This window comes from Parus major, chromosome 9 (genome assembly GCF_001522545.3).
Source record: "Parus major isolate Abel chromosome 9, Parus_major1.1, whole genome shotgun sequence".
Classification (NCBI taxonomy): Eukaryota; Metazoa; Chordata; class Aves; order Passeriformes; family Paridae; genus Parus; species Parus major.
In genome coordinates, this window is record NC_031778.1 from 581,786 (window position 1) to 599,648 (window position 17,863).

The window sequence follows — 17,863 nt, forward strand, 5'->3', positions numbered from 1 at the left end:
AAACCAGGAATCCTTCTTGCTATTGAGGGCATCGCTATCTCTTCCTTTAGTCAAAAATCCAATCTACAGAAAACCAAAGTCCTAAAATCTGATGGACACTTTTGTTGTTTCTTGCCAAAGACTTATTGCACAGGTATGGAGGTGTAAGAGCTGCTGAACCTGATCATTTTTCCAACTTCTTCCTGAATACCTTAAAAATCACAAGGCTGAAAAGTTTAGAAATTGGGCAGCAGTCTGCCCATACACAGTGACTCTCAAAGATCAAGCAGTGGCAATTCTTGTCCTCAAAGCCATTGATCCAAACCTGCTTTTCCAGAACCTCTGGCATGTGTGTGGTACCTGACAGAGCTTCCCAAAACCTAAACCTCCCACATCTCTCTGTTCATGGAAACCAAAAGTTGGATGTGGACTCGTCCAGCTCAGAAAATAACCTGTCTGAGGCTACAAATTAATGGAATAACTGTGCACACTCACTGGGGGCATGCCAGAAAGCCTGAAGCCAGAAAAGGCTTGAAGGCAAATGGAGATTCTTGGCCAGAGAGCACCTTCCAGTGTGCTCTTTATGCCTTCCTTTTCTAGCAGGATGCAACTGGATTCAGCACAAAAACCCAAGCAGTGCTGCCATGCAAGGCCAGAAAAGGATTAATAGCAACAAAAACTGTCTTGTCACTATTGAAACCAACTGTGCTGAGCTACAGGTCTGCATGGACAGCCCAATCTTCCTTTCTGTCAGTCCTTTTCCTTCTGTCCACCCCAGGTTAGATCAATAACACAAAACATCTTCTGTGTGACACCTTATCCCCATTTCAGCTCTGAGCTTTCCCACTGCCATGAGAGCTCTCAGAAGAGAGCTGCAAATGAAGACCTTTAGTTAGCTCACCTCTCCTGAGACTGTTACTCATGACTGAATTTCATTACTGAAGTGCTGAAATGAAATCCAGCCTCTTTTCAGAAGTGGTTCAGAATCCTATGACAGGTTCACTTAATTCTGTGGCTTTCAGAATTAATTCCATCTTTCTCAGATTGAGTGCTGGCATCTACAATACTTTTTGTCTCCATGCAGAGGAACAGACATAAAGAGGTAAGGGATTGTGGCAACAAATGGTTAAAAGGAAAAAAATAAATTGAAAAATTGTAATTGCTCCCATGTGTGAAAAAGGGAGTTAATGCACAAAGGAAGGAGCCATACCCCAAACAGATCATTTGTGAGGCAACTCCCTTCTCCCAGGCAGAGAGAGCTACAGGAGGAACCAAAACTACACAAATGTTAAAAGCCCAGATCCATGTTAGTGTCATAATTTCTGCTACTAAAGCTGTGTCTCTTTCTGCCTTCCAACACATGTGGGAAAACTGCTCCTGTCTCCTGGGCTGTCTTCATGGAAACTTCTTCAGAGCTGTACAATGACATTAAAAAGGAAAGGAAGAACAAGAACATCCAGTACCTGCCCTAGGTACTGAAGAGATGGCCACACTGACTGTGTCCAAAAGTCTCATTTTAAAGGCCAGGTTTCTCCTACATTCCATATTGTGTGCCTTTGAAACAACTTTTCTGACCTAAGCAGAGCATTTTTGGTCCTTGTGTGTGAGGAGCACTTGGATGTAAGTTTGGATAGTCCTTGAATCACAGAACTAAAGGGTTATTTGATTCATGATTCATGATTTATGATGATTCATGGATGTCAGGGTGGCAGTTTTGACACTGTTCTAAATATGCTTCAAGAGCAGTGGGATGCTCTGTACCTGTGTCTCATTCTACCACCACTCCTTTATTTCCAAAGAGCAGAGGAGCACTCTGGCATGCCAGACAGACTGCCTGGAGAAATCAGAAACCATCAGTGGTTTAATCATAAACCATTAGAACATCATGACTGACTGGGCTGTTTGTACAGCTCAGTTCCTTCATTTCATTGTATCTTACTTGCTCAAGTAAGGCTTCAAAAGAAATAGGGGTCTGCTTGGTGCCATATGGATAGTCACATTTTAGAGAGAACATCTGTTACCCAAGAGCAGCACTGAAAATTCTGGCCAGGAGTGATCTTTTAGCACATTAAGCACTGATCCTATGACCCTGGGGGTGAAAGCTCCAGGTATCTCCTTACCTGAGCTCAAAGCACTGGTTCCACCTCCATCTCTAACCAGGCAGAGCATTTAAAAGAACCATCTGCAGGCTGCTACTCCTCCTGCCCCTCTTGTTGTGCCATCAGCTGTGTGCTGAGCAGAATGAAGAATGAATTGCTCAAAACTTGCCTGTAGCTTTTCTCTACAGGTTTGGAGGTGTGATTTAAAAGCGTGGCTTAGAAGCACATGAACTTTTATATAGAGCTTAGAGGGAGCTTAAACAACCAGGCCTTTGTTTCAACTTGCATCATCAAGCAGAGTGGAAAATAAAAAAGGATTATGTGACATGCAGAATAGTCCCAGCTTTAGGTGTCAGTCACAGTTAAATTACTTATAACTGGGAAGAATAACCAGAATGAATCTGTATAACCAGCTCCTCCTCTGAGCTCCCTCACCACTATAAACAGCTGCTTAACTATTTTCTGGAGCAAGAGGCTTGTGTTCTTGATTGCAGAAAGATTCCAAGTTCCTGCTCCCACCCAGAGCTGGATTTGTTTGAAGGAAGGACTATTTGTGCTTTATCCTGTGGGAAGTTGTTAACGCCCAGTTGTTTCCCCCTGCATTCTCTCCTCACTGACCCCAGAGAGACCACTTCACATGAGAAGGAGTTTTTCTCAGCACAGGAACATTACAGCAGTATGCACAATATAGTAAATCCTTTGACACCTTTGGAATTTGCCAGCACTGGTTCCTGTCTATACCATTTGGGTTTGTTTTTTTTTTTTGCACTTATTACATGATGATTTTCAGAATAATTCAAGATGTCACGGTTTGTACAGGTAGAGAATCCACCTGGATTTTAATGCACCTATTTTAACTTGGTTTAGTGTAAACTTCCATAAACATCCCGACATGAGTGTAGATTCCCATGAAAAGCAGTAAAGTGCCACATAAATTCCTTGGTGTGCAAGTAATTCTACTTCTTTCCATAAGAGAAAACTGTTCTCAGATCCTTTCTGCACTAGGTAAAAGTCTCTAAATCTCACTTACCCACAAGAGTAGAGACAAATTGACAAATTTAACTGTTTATCATATAATTGACAAACATAACTGGTTTTTTTTCTCATGAGCAGTTATTTCCAGATTTGGGATTGGCTGGGCTTCAATCCAGACAACAGGCTTTTCATGACAATCCCCAAATAATTTCAGAAGTTCAGAAGAATCAGGAAATACCCTAATGAGGAAAGGGGTCAATTCCTCCTGCCTGAAGCATCCCACATCTCCAGGATGTTCAGAGTCCACCCATCCATCCCTCAGTTTCTGTGAGGTTTCCAGAGTGACACCCCGACAAGCAGTGCTTCTTCATGGCTGACCATGATCCATGCAGCAGTCAGGACAGACTGTTGATCATCCAGCACATTTTATAAATTGCAGCTGCACCCCTCCTACTGGGATTTATATTGGCATTACAACCCAACTACACCTCAAGTGTTAAGTCATCCCCCTCCAACACCAGCTAGAGCACAAGGAAGAAAATGCTCACCCCAAGAGAGACAGAAAGCCTTAAGGGAAAGTTATTTCTAAATGGAGGCAGTCATACTGTGGTCAGTCTGCATCAAGATTTACTTCTTCATTTGTTTCAAGATGTTTAGGATGTAGATTTAGAAGATCTTTACTCCTGGTGTCTGGCTGGACAGGAAATCTCCTCTGTTACCTGGTTACACAGTCCAGTGTGAGCTCTCTCTCTCAGCAGATCCTGAGACAGGAAAGTCCATCATGCTGTCCAACACTGCTTGTGATGTCCAACCTGCAGCTGGCAGCACGTGGAACAGCCCTGAACAAACACATGTTGTCCCAGATTTGGTGTCCTGGCACATGCCATGGTGAGCAGCCGAGCCTCTGCTCCTGCATTTAAAGTACAAATAATACCCCCCTCAAATGGACTGCCAGCTACACTGTAGAGAAATTTGATTATTTCCACATTCACATCCTGGGAATCCTCAACAGCAACAGCCCGTACACACCTTTGCCAGGTAATGGCTTTTCATCTGTGGTCTCAAGACTGCTAAACTAAAACTGGGATACAAACTTTTCCCTATTTCTTGTGCCTGCAATGCATTTCAAAGGAGCTCCAAGGTAACCCCACTTAACAGACAATAAAAAATAACTATTATTGAAATACTTCAGGCCAGATGGCAAGGAGCTTTTTTTTAACTTTCCCTGAGTATGAGAAGTAGGTAAAGTTCTCTGCTGCCTTTCAGAGATGATACCTGGACTATTCACAAATACAGACTCACAGCCATAGCAAGAATCTTCCCTTCTGGTGTAACAAACCAGTGGTGCTGTGTTGTGGCATTTTTCCTCTGGCTGCTGGCTTGGGGAGTTCTCCCTCCACCCTGTGAGCCCCCCGAGGTTCACTCCCTGATCTTTGTCCATGTCTATTATTTCTTATCTTAGCTTCTCCAGCCCTGATTTGCAGAAAGTTTGTAAGTTAGCTAGCTGTGAATAATAACTGGTTTCTTCCAAAACTCCCACCCTCCCAAGAAGTCTTGTTAAAAGAAGGAGCCCAGACCTCTCAATCCTTTGTCTCTTCCTGGAGTTCCCTTTGCAAGAACAAACTGTGAAATATAACCCAGAAGAAGAGTCCCCCTTTTGGCTTCTTGTGCTCAGAGTGGACTGGTGTTCTCAAATCCTGGTGGCCAGAAGTGTGCTGATCCTTCACACACCTGGCTCCATCTCAGGGGGCAGCTGGTGACAGAAGGTGGGAGCAGTGCCTGGTCCCCCCAGAGCCCGTGAGAGGAGCATCCTTGCACTTGTGAGCCCATCACACAAAAGCTGTGCTGAACAGGAGCCCCTCACAGGCAGGGATCACCCTACAGCTCAGCACCACAAAGGCTGGCCCTGCAAAGGGTGTGCACAGTCCAGTTCTGGCACTGTCAAACTGGGACAGACAGCTGGGCTGACAGCAGCCTCTGCTCACTCCCCTGAGGAGCAGAATAACGTGGGCAGCAATCCAGCTTTTACAGTGCCCAGCTCCCACACCCCTGCCTGGCTGGGATGGAAATGGGATGGACCTTTTCCTGTTGGCTTTCCAGTGGCTGAAATCCTTTTCAGCACTGCTCTTCCCACCAGCCCATTTCAAAGGCTCAGACAGAAGAATTGCATTGCTCCTGCTGCAGCTACTGTGACAGGCACTGTGGAAGCATTTCAGCCACCTCTGGAGATATTTCTTCCCAGGAACTGCTGTCCTAGGCAGGTAACTCCTAGATAAGAACTGCTGGCATAAGCACAGTCCCGAAGAATCTTCAGTGATGTTTGTGAGAAAGGGATGTCCAAGGAAGACCTGTGCCTCCCCACCACTGATCACACAGGAACCTGCTTCCCAAACTGAAGACACTCAGAGGAACGTGGAAAACTTCTGTATCACAGCCACCACAAGTTCATCCATTTCCAGGCACTAATCCTGATTTCTGAGACCTCCCCTGATCTCTGACTGTGTTTTCAGGAAAAGACACCTCTCTTTTTCATGCACTGCTACAAGCAGCAGGTCACAGCATGGGAAAGCCTCAGACTAGCTGAAGGCAAACCCACAACCTCTTCAGTCATCTCCAGGCAGCTAACACTAAGAAAAAAGGTTGGAAAGTTACACAGAACTTGCCAAATTATTCTTCCAAAGAGTTGCCTAAATCATATTAAAAGATACATTCTTTGCAGATAGCAGCTAAAAGATCTACATATGTTTTAGAAGTGAGGGACAAATGTCTTTAAAATTCTCTAAGCTAGCTGTCTCACAAACTGTACTGATTCACACTAGACTTTTCAAGTATTTTTCTTGCATGCTGTAGTCCAACATTATTTCTTTAAAGAATTGCACACAGTTTTGGCAGCAAAACCCAAGGCAAAGAAATTAGGTGGAAAAAAAAGGCAAGAAATGGAAACTATGTCTTCACTAAGATCAAAGACTTTATGGTTATTTAAAAAAAAGCTTTATTTAACTAACAAACCATCTAATACCTGAAAATCTTTCAAGTATTGATTGATATTATAGGTATATATTGTTCATATAACTTGTCAACACAAGTTAGATGTGATTCCTTCTTATTCCCTTATTATATCATTTTTTATCTTGTATCCCAAACCTCAGATGCTCCTTTTGCACCCAAAAGTTAACTACAGCTCCTCCTGTCATTGAGTAACTCCCTGAATTTTGGTGAGAGTCACATTAGTGCTCATGACATAGAGTTCATACCCACACAACTGGGGCAGCTGTTTTTCAGTCCCTTCTTGACAAACCCAAGAGATCTCACGCAGGAGATCACCTACAGCCAGACCCTGTGTTAATAGAAATGACAGGGTTATTTTTTAAATTCAAACTCATGTATCATTCAGTGATTTTTGTTTCACCATTTCAAGATTTGGAGTGTCATTTTTTTCTTAAAAGCAGAAAATGAAGCTCATATAAACTGCTGGCACGCTGTCTGCTTGGAGCCTGACTGAATTCTGAACAGTCAGGGTTGAAAACTGAGAACTGTGAAGTGGAACTGCTGAAAACAGCAATTGGCTACTTTTGAGTGTCTGTAAGGTATTTGCTATGTATGACTGGCTCCATGAACAGGTGTCACCTTCATCCAATTCAAAGTCATGAAAATAACCCTTTCTGAGTAGTGCTAGAAGGCAGTAGTATCTCACCCAAAAGATTTCAGAGTATTGACTGCTTTCAATTTGGCTGTTCAGATTAACTGTTGTTTCTGATGTTGGCATAGTTATATTTTGTATGGCAAAAGCTTTGTGGCCTATTACAAAGGGGGCTCTTCGAAAATCAGAACAAAAAGAGCCTCCCCCATTAAAAACCTGGTAATTTATGAGAGTGAGAAGGGTCAGGCAGTAAGAGATCTCTGAAGGGACAGAAGGCTTAATTTATCAAGCTCAGAAACATACATTGAAGCAATCAAGGTTTGATTGTTTGAAGGATTGAAGGTACAAGATGATGACTACCTGGAAAAAAGTATTAGTTCAAGGAATGGAAAATAGAATTACTCAGATATTAGAAAGAAATAACACATTGGTCAGAAAAAGCCTATTTGCAAAGTACAAGAAAAAGAGCAGAATTAAATGCTGGGCCCAAATAATGGCTTTAATAAAGAAGGGCAATGTTGAGTCATTAGCATTCAGTGTAATATTACATTTCAAAATCAAAGCCACTGGTAGCAGCAGTCAGAGACATGATATGTGTAACACAATATGGTTGTTAAAAATACAGGGCCTCACTGCACAGGCCTAAGGCTCCACTGGAGTCAGGTTATGTACACACAGAAAGATGGTGTCATTTTTAAACTCACTTGTGGATATAACCAGGTAAATCAAAGAAAACTTCAGTGGGGAAAACAATACTTGAGATGATTTATTTTGGATATGGTGCAAACAACAACACCAGCCAGAGGAGCACAACCAATGAGGGAAACTTCACTCAGGTGCTCAGAACAACAAGTTCCAGTTTTGCCCCCCTAGAAGAGATGCCAAGGAATTTCCTCACCTGAAAGGGCTCCCATGCATTTGTGTATCTCTTTTCTGAGCAGTACACTGTGGATGAAGTATTCCCCTTAATGGGGGCTTTAATCTAAATGACCCCTACTGTACTTGCTTCAGCAGCCAGAATAAATCTGTTCAATCTTCCTTGCACAGCTACCCACATCACATCTGTCTTTTCTCTTTCAAAGGCCTAAGGAAGGGGAACAGGTGGCAAGAGAAGAGAAAGAGGCAGAGACCAGAAGAAGGTAATCCTGTCTTTTGTGATTTAAGCCATGTTAACAGAAGGGATGGTTTACTGATCATGGTTATACTCAGCTTGTATAAGCTGTTCTGCTTGGTACTTTGGTCTGTCTCCAGCAGGAAAGCAAAACCTGTCAGGAAATTGGTGAGTCAGCATGCTGCTGCTGTTTGTCTTAGCTGTGAGGCATCGATTCTTTTCCTGATGCTTTGATTTAGGGTCACAGGTATCTGAACTCAGATCTTTACTGACAGCAAGGGGGTCATGGCAGCAAGAGCTGCTAGTTTAAACACAGAAAGTCGATTCCATCTTTACTATATATAATATATATATTATATTTTCCTTGGATGTTCAAATTTTCTGAGAGCTAAGAGGAAAAAATACAAACCCCACTTTCCTTTTTAAGCTGTTTAAGATAATAAAAAAAGAGGAATGACCAGTGCAATGCTTTTCACAAAATCTTTCAAAAGCTGCTGAGTATTTCACTGTAATCAGGTATCTTGTGTGTGTGTATCATTAACATGAGAACCAAGGCTAAAATGCAGAGTAACTCCAATATATGGAAGAAGCAGCACTTTTAAATCTTTAGCACTTGTCCAGAAACAAGGTGCCTTTCAATATATCTGAAATAAGTGTAAAGTCACCATTTTCATATTCCAGGCAATGCTATTTGGCAGAAAAATCTCAAATCATCTTGTTAGTACTTGAAGGCTAACATTGAGCAAAAGGAAATTTGGTCTGTTTTAAAAACAAAAATGCAAAGGCTGCTCTGAGGTTTTCCCCCATGTAGAACAGCTCCATAAAAGTGATCATAGGATTTCAATCTGCAGTGAGGTGTAATCAAAGAATCTCTGCTTAATAGGATGGAGATTAGTTATGAAATAAAACACAGAGTGAGACCATAAAAAGTTAATTGCAAATAGCTGTTTTCTTATTTAAATTGGCAGGATATTTTGAAGTATTTCCTCTAGAAAAACATAGAAGAGCTACAATGTAGAAATTACCACTAAAAGGCTGGAAGGGAGAGGAAAAGAGAGCCAAGCAGAAATAACAAGTGAGGAAACCAGTTGCATCTGAAAGAGACAAAGTGATTGTGCAGGGAAGTCTGTAACTAACATGAAGTCTGAGATTTATATTTAAAGCCAGCTTTAAGACAGACCCCTGAAGGGTCTTTAGGTTGAAATAAAGGCACAGACCTGAAGTCTGAAATTAATATAACAGCAGGTGCTATTTACTATAAATTTTTAAGAGGCTTTGAGGCGTAGGTGAAGGAATGATATAATTAGTGCTGCTGAAAAGTTCAGGTTACAGCTAAAGGTGGACAGTGGGACCTCCTTTGCCTTTTCTGGACTCACCACTGGACAAGACATGCCCCAGAATATCTCATCCCCTTGGCCTTATTCAGCAGGCTATAGGGATGAGACACATCCAGAATAGTGTATTGTACTGCTGAGGCTAAGCACAGAAATGACACAGATTTACAGCACTTAACAAATGCAGAAACAAGTCAACCCCATGAAGCACAGGTCATGCTTTCCACCTGATGGCCTCTCCCTGCATGGACCTTTCCTGAACAGCCTTTTCCCCCTCGAAGGAGATCTCAGGCTCCACCATGCACAGGGAAATAGCTCCTGCTTTGGCAGTAACACACAGCACTGTCTGAAGCATCCTCTTCAGATCTCAGACTTGACATGCCACAGTACAGGGGTGTTTTGTGCCTTTGTGACAATCATTTCCAAAGGACTCTTCAGAGAGATTCTCAAGTCTGCATTTGCTGCAGAGTACTCTGTTAGGGAAGCAGAAGGGGGGAACAAAACTACATCAAACAGTGATTACAGAAACCCTGTCACCTCAAGAGTATGCTGGTGGGTATATTTTCCTCATCATTCTACTTCAATTCCTTTAGAAAAAGCAGAGGATGCTTTTGTACTCATTTGTGTCCTTTTAAGGTCGACCATCATTGGCAAAACAAGCAAATTTCTAATGAGCTACTTCAGCTCCGTGCTCTGCTTTGTTTATTCTCCAATCAGAGTGACATCTCAGTTTATGAAGGTCTTTGCTTCTGATGTATAAGCATCATTCTCTTCAGTCCACATCAAGCAAAACTTAATCAAAAAATCTTGACTTGGCACCTATGACAATTGTGATTATTAGGAATTAAAGACCATGCTTCATCTTTGCTTGACAAAGCACAATTTCACTCAGTAACAGAAAATTCCTTTCTGTTCTAGTACTTTGTGGAAATACAAGCATAAACAAAGCTTTGTGGAGTTAGACTGTGTCACTTTGGATTCCTAAAGCAAGCACAATCCCAAGTGTTCACTGACAAAATATTACCTAAAGCATTACTGCTACAAATTTGGTAAAATTGCTTCCAAATAATTGGAGGTTTAAAATAAGGAGACATAAATGAGATATTTTGGTTCTCTGACTGGCTGAAGGCAATTGTGAATTGTGAATGCTGCTTTCTGACTTCCCAAGATTTACAAAAACCATAATCTGTAAAAGACAGCAGCATGTATAGTAGGGAGACTTTAAATGGATGTCATACATATTTGATAAGACAGGTATTTCAAATTTAAAATCAGGTGTGTTCTCTCATTACAGTCAGTCTTCTGGGTCAAAGAAACTGGAAGAGCAGAGCCACAACCCTCCTTGATCAGCTTTGTCCTGACTCTTGTGGGGCTCTGCTTTTCACTGCCAGGAGGAACACCAGGGCCAGGACCTTGCTGGCAAGGAGTCATCAAGGGCTCTGGAGCCAGCCACAGGTGTGAGCACTGTGGACAAACATGACTCAGGTAAGGAATATCACTCTCATCCATGAAATGAACTCATCAGGAAGTTGTGTTAAATAACTTCAGGCCTGCATGTCCTGAATTACGTTCCAGTAAATGGGTGCCAGGTTACACTCCTCCAGTTTCTACCACAGGCAGCCAAAAGCTGCTGCTTTTTAAGCCCATTGAGCTTAACCCCACAAATGAATGAGGGAAGGGACCACAAGAGGAGGCTGATCTCCTCCTCCTTCCCAGAAGGAGCAGAGGCCCAGGGAGAGGGCAGCATTGCAATCATCTCCACTTGCAACAATCAGCTCTTTCTCGGGGGTAACACCACCTGGTCCAGCTCACCTCCTAATGTCCAACCAAACACCTTCCTGCAGGGAACAGTCCTCAGCACACCCCCAGGCACACCAGGGAATTCCTGCAGATATTCTACCAGGCAACATCAAATTCACAAGTTTTAGATCACACGCTGTTTTTCGCCTAAAGCCCCTACAGCACTAATGAAATCCAAATTCCTCCCATCACAGATTCCTTCCCAGGTTCAGCATGAAGCTGACACGGTGGCAGTGCTGGAGATTACATCTGTTTGTATTTCTTGGTGAGTGTTCTCCATCTCACACTGACAAACCAGGACCCTGAGAACTGGCCTTGGCACTGCTTTGGCCCAGAAGTGTCACACAAAATGATTTAAACTCTAATAGCCAAGTAATTAACCTCAAAAGTGTTTGCCTGCACTAGCATGGTGGAACCCATCAGCTGAGCATCCACAGAGGAACACTCCTTGATGACTCTCCTTACTATGGAAGTATCTAGCAAACCATCCACTTCAGTTAATAATAAAACTCAAGCCAGCTCTTCTAAAGTAATTATTTCAAAATTGTTTAAAAAATAATAAAAATAAACAAATGAGAGAAAAAAAGAAGAGAAAAACAACAGGGAAAAGAAAAAGAAAAAGGAAGAGGTGATTATCCAAGGGTTTGCTCTGAATACTGCACACTTTTATTTGTAGAGCAGGAAACGATAAACCAGAGAAAGGCAAAATCTGAGATCTAGGCAAAGAGTGCTTGCAAACTTCTAAGCAAGAGAAACACAATTACTATGTTATGATGCAACTGTTGTTTAAAGATTAATGAAAACCAGGCAAATGTCTCATTTTGAAAAATCAGGTCAGTACAAATACCCACACATCCTTTTGCTTTGTCAACAACAGCAAGAAAAAGCAGCAAGAATAATTAAACCTGGCATACCAGCCAAAAGTCTCAAGCTTAGATAAATCCAGTACCTCAAACCTAAGGCAGCTGTTTGAAGAGTTCCAGTTTTCAGTTCCTTTTGATAACTATGACAAATGTAACGATTTTCACTACAAAACTACTTGGCCCTTTACAATTGTTTGGCTGTGAAAGACAAGCCTGGCTTTGTAGGTGAGCACAATCAGGTGCAAAAAGTTTCCTATCAGACTAACAGGATTTAAAATATTCTACATGCTAGGGGGCAGAGAAATGAACCAGCTACTGAAAATAGCTTTATATTGATATTTCTCCACCAGTCTTTATGATAAGCAAGTTTGAGTTGAACTGGTGAGTGGAAAAAAGTGCCCCCTGCTCCCTGCAGACAGGAATTACTCAACCCCCAACACACACAGCTCCAAAAAGAACGACAAGCCCAAGCTTTTAAAAAGTGCTAATATTATAAAAATGATTTAGTAAAGCTTTTCATTCTCAGACAGTTGGTTTCTTGACAATGTGTCTCTGCAGCTCCTAAGCACACATATAATAAAAACCTCATCAAGAACAGATCCCTGCAATGGGACAGATATGTAGTGTGAAACTTCACACTTCAGAAAAATCAAACTAACAAACTGCTGAGCCCTGTTAATTGTTTCTTAAAAAAAAAAAAAACCCAACCCAAAACATAAGCTGTAAATAGCTAATCAGAGAGATTCTTGACTGATCTGCATAACAGCAGGTTTTACTCATCTGCCATGAATTTCTTACATAAAAGTATGTGGATTACAATTTCTTTCTACATGGCATGAAACCTTGAGGAAAAAATACCGAAATCAGAAGCATGCACACACTTTTGTCATTTTTGTCCACAGATGAACTCAGAAACCAAATTTTTATGACAGAAATCCATAGAGAAAGCCAAGGCTAAGCTCACTAAGCTCATGTCTTGAGGCAGCTCATTAAAAAAAAAATAAAATAATTGAAAAATGTACACAGGGCTTGCAACAGCCCAGCAGAAGGTAGAGCACAGAGGCAGCAATGCCCAACCAACACTCTCCCAGTTCCATGGGCTCTCCCCAGCAACAGGGAGCTCCCAGAAATGCAGTTTTAAAGGAACTGTGTGCCTTGAATCCTTTCCACGTGAATAATGCAGCTCCAGGAAAATGCCAGCTTCGATGCTCTTGGTTTCACAAGAAACCAGCAGGACAGCAACAAAGCCTGGGTTGTCTGGGGTTTATTCAGGGGGTTTTTTTTGGGAACAGGCAGGTAAACACACAGAATTCCTCTGGTGTAATAGATTTGTTTTATTGCCTCTGCAGTACATTAAGAGTCGAGTTCATGCATGAAGTGTCCTCCAAGTACAAGTTGAGAACAGCCAGGGCTGTGCTCCTGTGTTGGGAGCACTGGAACACATTTCCTCCAGAAGCTCCCAACCCCTCTAAGGGCTCGAATTCACTCCTTGACACAGGGGACAAACACGTCACTAATGGGTCAGTTCACAGATTTTTCTAAATCTGGAAGTCAAATTAAATAAATTAGTTTGGCTTTTTTTTCCTCTCTCTTTTTTTTTTTTTTTTTCAGAATCAACAGAATAGATTTGATCTCTGAAGTTTAAGTGAAACAAATTGGAGGGAGCAGTTCATAGCTTCTGCTGGCTGAAATATCAGCATGGTGACTCAAGACATGCATCCTAATATTGTTTCTTTTTAAGAAAAGTCTTTTGCAACCAATATTTATGCCAAACATCATAAGGAATAATTAGGCCTCCATTCCTCAAATCTTAGAATTTGCCCTCTACTAAAGGCACAAAGAGAACTGACTTAACTGATAAGCACAGCCAAGATGTGACATCCTTGGAGTCCCAAGTTTTACAACCCCCAAACAAATCAATCTTTCTTTCACTGGCTGTGTATAAAACATAACATTTGCTTCAAGAAGTCCAGAGGCCTTTTGCATAAAAAACAGGAAAGTCACCAGGAGGGGGTGGGAAGGGTACTTCTTTGGAGTGCTGAGCCATGGGAGCTAACACACACATCCCTAACACTGCAGAATGAGAGAGAGAAAGAGGGGGAGGGAGAGAGAGAAAGAGAGGGAGGGAGAGAGAGAAAGGGAGGGGGAAAAAGAGAGAGAGGGAGGGGGAGAAAGAGAGGGAGAGATAGATAGCTAGATAGATAGATAGATAGAGTCTTTGACAATCTAGAGCTCCTAATCATTAAGTCTAACCCAGAACAAGTGAACAATGAAGAAAGTTGCATTGCAAATTTCTGTTCCATGCCCAGGTTATGGAATGGAACAGGGCACTGGGCAGCAGCAGCACTTCTTGCCTTACAAAGGGAACAGCTTGAACCCCATGATCTGTGTATGTGGGCAATACTGAATGACCTTCATGCTTTCCAGCATTCACTAGAAGGCAGATTTATTTGTAATCACAAGTCAGCTGTTTTGTTTTTGGGGACAAACACATATTTGGAAGAGCAAAGGTTTAAACTTTGCATTATATATATATTATATATATATTCAGCAAATGCAGAAGCCAATACATTAGTTTCATAAGCTGAATTTGAAGACTACAGGCCAAAATTGGATAACATTAGAATCTGAGAGAACCCTGACAGAATCATTGTTTGCTGCTCCTTTTTCTGTTTCCTTTGAGAGAGATACATTCATAGTTCAGTTCCATTATAAAACAGGAGCCTCTCTAGCATATACCTTATCTGAAAAGATGTCCCATTTCCACATAAGAGATCCAACACCCACAATGGACAAATAAAGTGATATTGCTCTTACTGAAATGGACATGATACAAGACCATCTGTATTTTAACAAAGAAAACCCATTGAATTTTTATTTTAAACAATCATTGCCTGTCTCTTATTTGAAATTTTCTTAGGCATGAAATAAAGCACGTTTTGGATAACACAGTTGGCACTGAACTGGATTGCAGTACAACAGAGCTGGATCCTAGGACAGAATTACTAATATAGCCAGCAGCTGGTTGCACTAAAACCATCCCCAGGACACAATGATCAGTAAATTCTGGGCTTTGTTTAACAGATCAAGGTGATAAACCATAGATTATCTAAAGCTTCTGCATCACAGTGCTTGAACTCCTGGAAGAGAAGTTCTAACTTAGAATTAAACAAAGTCAAGAGACAACGTTGGCCACAACCATTTCTTGATGTGCAGAGACATGAGGGATTGGGACAGGATGAATGATTTTTCCTGCACATCCAAAAATCAAGACATTTAAGAAGCATGTGGAAGCCTACAGTTCCTGATGTTCCAAAAGAAATGGCAAGGAAAATCTTATTTACAAGCATGTGAGATGAAGCAACAGACTTCTGATTCTCAACTTCCTAAGTGCTGCTGTAAGGAATTGAATTGCTACCTCACAACGTGGTGTGTTCTCAGGTATCTGTACAAAAAACCCAGCTGCTGAATAGAAGAAAGTTGAATACTGAACACGTAACAGACTTTAATACAAAGCTGCCAGCGGAAGCACACGGGACTCTGAGATAATTCATACACACACAGAGGTCTTTATATAAGGTTAATGGTTTGCTAGTCAAGTGCCAAGGTTCACAAAAGAGGCAATTTTTGTTTCTTTTTTAAAATCAGGTCTGAACTTTGCGTGTTTTTCCTAACAACACTTGGCTAAAATCTCAGCAGCAACCTAGCTGGGCAGAGAATATTTTACTGAGAGGTGTTCTCAAAGACCTAATTAATAAAAGAGCACAGGGAAGCCTCAAGCCTTCAGTTATATACTTCACTTTGCCGAAGCTGGGTCGGGCAGCAGGCTGAGCGTACTTGGATGACTAACAATGAAACGGGCTGAAAACAGCAGCAATCATGACAGAGACAATAAAGACGCCCAGCAACCCCACACAGCTCCGAGGAAAGAAAAATCATTAAGAATCGCTTTTAAAAAACGCAGGGAAAACACAGTTGTGATGGCCAAACATACTTTCTTAAAGGCCACTTTTCATTAAAAGGATTATGTATGATATTAACAACATATGTATAAATAAAGTATGGCATAAGCAAATATTAGCTTAAGATCTTGGGCACTGTAAAGAACGAAACTTTAAGGCAAACAGATTACAAAGTGTTGTAATAGAATGACTAATATGTCAAAGGAACGTGCACAGTGTTAAAAAATAGCGATAATTTTAAAACCTGTGTTGTGAAATGAAAGACGGCAGTATATTGAGCTAAAGAATACAATCTTTTGGAGATCTTAATGTACGGCACCGTCTTTACTACAATGCTTCAAACGGAAAATTCCTCTGAAGCTTGTAAGTAATGAAGAGAGCAAGGCAGAGAAGCGATGGGCTAGCAGGGCAGAAATAGGTCGGGTGCTCGCCATGGATGCAGCGGGGGTGCTTTAGGATGGCTCTCCCCCTCTGCTGAGCACACAGGAAGGACACTTAAGGAACAAGGTACGTGGTGCTTTCCCCAGAAGAGTTCACCTCAGGTCTCCTATCGACATCAACAGCAAGGAAGGAACACAGCAAGGCTGCTCAAGGAGTGTTTTCGGCAGTGTCCAAAGAACCGTGTGCAGGCTGGGGGGGTGGGAGGTGAAGCACGGAGGGAAGCAGGAGCACTGGTGGGCTCCTGTGCCTCTCCTCGGCTGCACCGGAGAACAATTTCAGCTGGGGGAAAGGAGTGCACAGGTTTCTAGGGCAAAGCTGGTTACCAAAACAAGCTTGAGCCTAGGGGTAGGGCATAAAGGGCTCCCAAAAGGTGACAAGCGATGTCTGAGGTAAAGACTAAATGTTTTAAAGCCAGAGCGAACAGCACAAAGATGGGCCAGGGAAAGGGTCCAGAGAGGCTGCTAGAGCAGAAGACCGTGGGCTGGAGGGTGCAGGGTACGAGGTAGGTGGGAGGGAAAGAGCAGGGAATTTGCAGGATGGTGCAGGGCACAGCCTGGAGGACGGGAGGGGAGGACAGGTGAAGCAGCCGAGGGCAGGCTCGGGGCAGGCTGAGGCACAGCACACGGGCAGCGTGCCGCAGCACGGCATGGCAGGGGCTCGGGGGGAAGGAAGGGGGGAGCGAGGGGCAGAGCACGGCCACGGGCCGGGACCGAGGGCCGGTACCGACCTGGGAGTCTTGGCCGTGGCGCTCTCCCGGCGGTCCAGCACCCCGGGCACGCAGTTGGTGAGCTCGGTCCAGTCGGCGTGCAGCCCGCAGCTCCAGCCCGTGGAGAAGCGTGAGAAGAGCCAGGTCTCCCTGCGGTTGGGCCGGTAGCAGGTGCACTTCTTCTGGCCGGGCCGGCAGTCGCAGGGCACCTCCAGCCGCACGTTCTGCACCAGATGGCGGCCGAAGGTGGTGCCGCCGGTCTTCTGGATGTGCAGAAAGACGATCACGTCCTCGCCCTTCATGTCGAACGCGAGCTCCCGCTCCAGCTCCCGCACGGGGAAGTAATACTTCTTCACGTAGTGCGGGTCCGGCGTGGGAAAGAGGTCCAGCTCCTCCGAGTAGGAGCGGCCGCTGGGGGAACCCAGGCTCAGCCCCGGCCCCACGTACTGGTACAAGATAAGCATGAAGCACACGGAGACGGCCACGATCAGCAAGAACTTGCTGGTCCTCTCAACCATGGTCCTTCCCGCACGCTTCATGTGTCACCATCTCCCGGGGCTGCCGGCGCTGGGCAGACTGCGGCGGTGCCGGGGGGTGGGCGGCGGAGCTTCGGCGTCTGTGCCAGCCGCCTCCCCCCGCAGCTCCCCGGAGCAGAGCCTTCCCCGGGGGCGGCCGGGCCGCTCCCTGGCTCGCCTGGGCTCGCCGCCGTGCCCGCCCGCCCCGCCGCGGGCAGCGCCGGGAGCGGGGCAGGGGCAGCCCGCAGCCAGCCGCTCCGGAGGCGGCAAACTTGGGAGAGAGACGGGCGGGAGGGGGGCGGAGAAGGCACCGAAAGGCAAGAACCAGCCTCCTCCCGCCCTCCCTTCCCCGCGCTTCAGGAAGCCACCCCCATTCCGGCGCTGCCTCCGCCGTGCCCCAGCCCCCGCGGCACCGGCGCGGATGTGCCCGCCCCCGCC

The 17,863-nt window shown here is 43.9% G+C and overlaps 1 protein-coding gene across 1 annotated transcript in view; it reads right to left on the reverse strand.

Moving 5' to 3' along the window:
• The window catches only part of HS6ST1 (heparan sulfate 6-O-sulfotransferase 1), a 185,197-nt gene extending 167,340 nt beyond the window's left edge, over positions 1 to 17,857 (reverse strand). The window contains exon 1 of the mRNA XM_015637695.2: positions 16,932 to 17,857. Coding sequence (XP_015493181.1) covers positions 16,932 to 17,449 — 518 coding nt within the window. The 5' untranslated portion in view covers positions 17,450 to 17,857. The remainder of the gene's footprint in view (positions 1 to 16,931) is intronic.
• Positions 17,858 to 17,863: the final 6 nt, after the last annotated feature.